General features: G+C 45.7%; 1 protein-coding gene across 4 annotated transcripts in view; it reads left to right on the forward strand.

Moving 5' to 3' along the window:
- PRRX1 (paired related homeobox 1) overlaps nucleotides 1–5,289 on the forward strand; it is an 82,573-nt gene extending 77,284 nt beyond the window's left edge. Inside the window, exon 4 of one of the 4 annotated variants that reach the window (XM_028732448.2) lies at nucleotides 4,062–5,289. In XM_028732448.2, the coding sequence (XP_028588281.1) occupies nucleotides 4,062–4,200 (139 nt within the window). In that variant the 3' untranslated portion in view covers nucleotides 4,201–5,289. Of the gene's footprint in view, nucleotides 1–4,058 lie in introns of all 4 variants that reach the window. The other 3 variants (XM_028732450.2, XM_028732449.2, XM_028732447.2) reach the window with 3 other exon arrangements.
- The last annotated feature ends 711 nt before the right edge of the window (nucleotides 5,290–6,000 follow it).

The following is a 6,000-nucleotide window of genomic DNA, read 5'->3' on the forward strand; positions in this document are numbered from 1 at the left end:
CCTAATAAAATGACCCCTGAGGTTGGGCTTAGTGAACGATTCAAATTGGGAAAAATAAATACAGTAAATGGACAAAAGTACTGTATTTTTCGCTCTATAGGACGCACCTTTTCCCCTCCAAAAATGAAGGGGAAATGTGTGTGCGTCCTATGGGGCGAATGCAGGCTTTCGCTGAAGCCTGGAGAGCAAGAGGGGTCGGTGCGCACCGACCCCTCTCGCTCTCCAGGCTTCGCGCAGCTCTCCGCAAGCTGTGGGAGCCCGGCGCTGGGCTCCCACGGCTTGCGGAGAGCTGCCTGTTCTGGGGGCTGGGGTCGGGGGAAGCTCGGGCTTCCCCCACCCCAGCCCCGTGCCTGGGGGGGGGAAATAATTTTTTTAAAACTTTATTTCCCCCCAAAAAAACTAGGTGTGTCCTATGGGCCGGTGCGTCCTATAGGGCGAAAAATACGGTAGAAAGATTCACAAAATGTTTAGGAGTATGCGTCCACCTGCATCCCCCCAGAAAAAACCGCTGCTTCTGAGATTGTTTGACTCCAGCTCCCATCAGCCCCAGTCATCATGGACATGGGTCAGGGATGATGGGAACTGGAGTCCAAAAACATTTTTTTGGGGGGGCCACAGATTCCTCATTCCTGGTCTAAAATATAGAGGACTCTAGAAACACCACCAGACATCCAGTTATAAGACAATTATCTTCCAACACCTGCACAGAGCTGATGTGCACACCTAGTTCATCTCCAACTTTGCAGCGAGTGTTGATTTGTAACACATACCAATCCACACACATTTGAAGACAGCAATTATGGGTCTGTACGCTTTGCAGAACATTGATGAAGGCTGCTCCAGGAGAAAAAGAAGACACCTGCTTTTTCCAATACCTTCAAATTTTAGTTCCAAATGTTTTATTACATCATTAATCCAAACTGCAGATTGTTGCCATGTGGACAATCTCTCTATATCCCCATCAACTGTCTTTGATACCACCCCAAATTCATCAACTCTCACCTGTTCCTTTGGGCTACCCTGGCTAAATGCACTGTAGATATAAATTTATTGGGGAAAACCTAGAGCAGTCACCCCCAACCTTCGGCCCTCCAGATGTTTTGGACTACAGTTCCCATCATCCCTGACCACTGGTCCTGTTAGCTAGGGATCATGGAATTTGTAGGCCAAAATATCTGGAGGGACGCAGGTTGGGGATGCCTGATCATGAGCCAAGAATGTAACTCCCACCTTCTTTCCTTTTTTTTTTTTTTTGAGCAAGTGGGGACGCTCTAAAGAACTATGCATTAACATGCAGGTGCTTGAGTGAAACTCTGAATATTACTAATATGTGATATCTGTCTTCCTGTCTTATAATAGCCAGGTGCAAGTCATCATTACTCAGCTTATCTGATCTATAAAATTTGAATAATAGGGCTATTTTGAAGAATACTTAGCCAAACTCCACGAACAAACTGAAAGAAGCGACTTTCCTAGTACAGTCGTACCTTGGAAGTCGAAAAGCTTAGTTCCCGAATGTTTGGGCCTCCGAACGTCGCAAACCCAGAAGTGACTGTTCCAGTTTGCGAACTATTTTTGGAAGCCGAATGTCCGATGGGGCTTCCGCAGCTTCTGATTGGCTGCAGGACCTTCCTGCAGCCAATCAGAAGCCGCACTTTGGTTTTCAAACATTTTGGAAGTCAAACGGACTTCCGGAACGGATTCCGTTCGACTTCCAAGGTACGACTGTAATCAGTGCCCATGGTTAAAGGTGATACTTAGTGCTTGGTTTAATTTTGTTGTTGTTGTTAGTGGCTTGATCTTTTCATTTTTAAAAGTGTTGTTTCGAAGGATTCTGTGACATGCTTTGTATTTAATAAAGAAAGTAAATAATAGCAGCAGAATCAACAAAGGAGGGTGGTGGGATTAAACAATGCAGTCCATAAGTATCCATGGACTCAGCAGTGACTTAATTGCAACTTCTATTCTCATTGATTGGTGGATTACCTCTACCAAAGCTTTGCTTTAGAACTTGCTTTTCAATGTCAACACACGACAGTGGAACATAGAGTCATAGAACTGTACAGTTAAAAGGGACCCCATAACCCTGTCGCGAATTCTCTGTGGCCCTTTAGCAGAACTACTCAGAGTTCCAGGTTATTCAGTGCAGTGCAGTATATTTATTGTGACACACACACACACACACACACACACACACACACACACAATAATCTACAGGCCATAATACACGAGCAGTTCATACAGTCAAACAGAGTACCTGGCTGCACCTTAAAGCAAATAGGAAGACCTTTCTATCTCTCTGACTACACTCTTCTATACCACCCACTTACTGCTGGACAGGTTTCCCCTTTAAACCAATGACAGCCAATCAACTGACAGCACATTACTGCTGAGTCTTTCTGACCCAGCACTTTCATAGAAAGTATTGCAGGCTGATTGCATCAGCCCATTGCATCAGCTAGCAAACTCCAGCTTGCAGACTTACTATCTCACACAGCATTCTGTGAATCCCGACACAAGAGTCACGTGGTCCAGCTCCCTGCAACTCAGGAATCTTAACTAGAGCATCCATGTCAGATGCTTTTAACCTCAGCTTAAAAGCCTTCAAGGAAGAAGAGTCTACCACCTGTATTGTGTATTCCCAAATCAGGCAGACCCAAGAGAGATGACGCCATGTTATTCTTCTGAATGTGTAGTAGGAACATCTCAACTCTTATAATATGCATTTCCTTACCACATGGAAGTGTGTTGTGGGAGGAGAAGGCTGTCACTGAGTCTAAGGAGTGGTAGCTGTTTAGGCTCAGAGATATCTCCCCCTCCCTCCCCCCAGTAGTTATTTAAATTAGATCCTACCTGTTCAGGAGTTGTGCTGTTCCTACTGTTGTCCTAGCAATGGCATCAGAGAGCCCTTAAAAGAGATGAATCAACTTCCCTGCCCTTATCTTCAGCAAAGGGAAGACAGAAGCTGCCCGACAGCTCTCATTCCAGGTGTGCACAGATAGTGTGCTCCTCCATGCTCCCAAATCTCTGCCTCACACCTGTAAGTGACCGGTCCCATTCTAACCCACACTGGTCTGACTATCCAACACAGAAAGATAGAGGCCCAGTATATGAAGCCGGCTTCCTGAAATCCCCACCTTCTCAAGCAGAGGTTGTCAATGTGGCACCCACCCTCCAAATGCTTTGAACCCCAACTCCCTTCAGCCCCAGACAACAGGGCCAATGGTCAAGGGTCCAGGGATGATAGAAGCTATAGTCCACCTGTAGAGGACCACTTTGGTTATTCCTGCTCTCAAGTAGTTGCCTTGAGACCCAGACATGGTGAAAAGTTGTGTGTGTGTGTAAAGTGTCCCAGAAACCATATTTACTTTTTTCCAGGGTTGCTTTCCATGCTTCAAATCATGAGCCCGCTCCGAGCTTTGCAAGAGCTTTGCAAATACTGGCAGATACGATTGCCAAGTATCTGCAAACGTTTCCACCTGCCCCTGGTCTTTAGCCTTTTACATTACCGTACTTTTTGCTCCATAAGGCGCACCTGACCACAAGGCACACTTACTTTTTGGGGGGGGGGGGGATTCAAGAAAAAAAAATTATTTAAAGGGAGCGCTGAGCAGAGCCTGTATGCATCCCACCTCCTGCAAAAGCCAGGGATAGCCACGCGAAGCCTCCCCAGGGCTTGCGGGGCTGGTGGTGGGGGAAGCCCGGCTCCCCCCCCCCAGCCCCAAAGAGCAGGTCGGGGCTGGTGGGGAAAGCCTGCCCCCCCCAGCCCCAGGGACCACACATTCGCTCCATAAGACGCACAGACTTTAAGAGACCCTTAGATTTTAAGAGGAAAAAAGTGCGTCTTATGGAGCGAAAAATACGGTAGCTTAATCTATGACCATTTGCGTCGCAAAGCTGGGCCTGCTGAAAATCAAACGGCAGTTAAAAGTTACAAGATCAGGCTAGCTGTGCATTTTCCTTTACCTGAAGACATCTAATGCAACCTGGTGGCTTACAAAGGCCATATTCTGATGTCATTTTTTTCTTTTTCTCCCCTCTTTTTCTTCTTCCAGCAGCAGTGCCATGGCTTCTTATTCTGCCTCCTGTACCAATGCCAGCCCTGCTCAGGGCATGAATATGGCCAACAGCATTGCTAACCTGAGACTGAAGGCAAAGGAATACAGTTTACAGAGGAACCAGGTGCCAACAGTGAATTAGAGACAGCAGAGGAGTGTGGCCTCCGTTGCCGAAAGGGAAGCAACAGGTCAAAAGGGCCGCCATCTTGCTTGGCAATTCGTCCATGCCCAGAAAGCCAGTCAGCCCAAACTAGGACTCAGTATTGGGAATAACAGCAGGATCCAAATTCAAAGGAAATAGCTTCAAAGGTGACTCTTCTCTCTCCTGGAAAATATTGCCACTTAAAGTACCAGCAAGTCTGTTGTAGCTCAATATAGCATGAGCTTCTTCAGTGAAGGATGCAAGGCTTATGACTGCACTTAAACTTATCCATTTCCTTCTCCCACCTGCCCCATGGACCATTCATTAGTTTCTGTGCCAGCCACTCACCCCTTTTGTTCATAGGCCTTCTGAAAAAAAAAATGGATTTCTGGAACCAAAGACCCCATTGTTCATCACCACTTCCATCACTCAAAAGCAATAGTGGATCACATTTAAAGTTGTGACTGCCAGCACACACCTGGGTGCCTTCGTGTTCAAGTCTTTATATCCATTGCCTGGAAATTATTTTTCTTCTTTCCTTCTTCTTGTTAGTAATTTGAGGCCAATCTTGATTTAAAAGTGTGTGTCTGTCTGTGTGTGTGTGTGTCACTGTTTGTTCTGCCACAGTCTCTTTGACACTGTTATGTTGGTTGCAGGAGATTTAAAAACGCCAGATACGAAAGTATGTTATTTTGAACCCATTTTGACTGATGTAGGAATATGCAAGTTTTCAAGTCACACAGAACTCATTTTATGAGAATGTAAGTGTGTGCACTTGAGGCACTCAAAAGCCTGTGTATGCTTCCAGCTTCTTGGAAAACCCAAAGAAGAGCAGAGTCCAGATTTGCAGGTGCTGTCCATGGGAATTAGTTTTCTGTTTAAAAATTGGAGGCCTAATCTGGCACAGAGTTACACATGCTTACATCCCTGGATTTCAGTGGGCTTAAATGTGTGCACCTCTGTTGGATTGTGGCCCCGCGTAACTTTCTTGCTACTTTTGTTTCATGCCACATTCAGCAGTGTTGTCCAGAATCATTTGATTTATATATACTGTATATATTTATATATATAAAATATACATGCAAGCTTTGTGAGTTTTCTTCTTCTTTTTTTATTAAACAAAATAAAATGAACTGAGAGAGCATTCTGGTTGTAAGTGGTCATGCAGCAAACTGCAAAACATAGCAGGGCGTTCTGCAGGCTGTCCCTCTCTCCCCAAGACCCCCTCATGCTCCTATCAACAGATACTTTTCTTCTACCCAAGGGCCCTGACCATTGGGACTCCACTCCCATCCTTTTAGGCCTATTTTGGAAGAATATTCACCCTGGATGGAGGTGAGGACACTGCTGACGGGTTGGGGATTCCCCTCCTCAAGGAGAAAGGAGAGACGGCCAGCTGCCCTCTCAGCACCTACCAATGTGCGATCTAACCCACAACCCGGAAATTAGAGTCTCACGCTCTACTGTCTGAGCATCCTTAGTGCTGGACTGGCATGTAGCTTAGTGCTCCTGTACACATGTTCTGTCATAAGGAAATACCATGCTGGGGACACTGTTGAACATCACAAACATGGGATAAATGTTGACCTCTACCAGGAAATCAAGTCAAGAGTAAACCAGCAGCCCTATATGTTAATAAATGTGCTAATTGAAAGTATAAGGGGAAAAGGAAGGCATTTCTTCCCTGGGAGATCTGATGTGACCTTCAATAATAAGAAACGTGCAATGTGACAGAGAAGATCTCTCAGGCAAGCTCCATTATAGTTGGAGTGAACTGAATGGCCCCAAAGGGGAGAGCAT

The sequence above is a fragment of the Podarcis muralis genome, chromosome 5 (assembly GCF_964188315.1).
Source record: "Podarcis muralis chromosome 5, rPodMur119.hap1.1, whole genome shotgun sequence".
NCBI classification, from domain to species: domain Eukaryota; kingdom Metazoa; phylum Chordata; class Lepidosauria; order Squamata; family Lacertidae; genus Podarcis; species Podarcis muralis.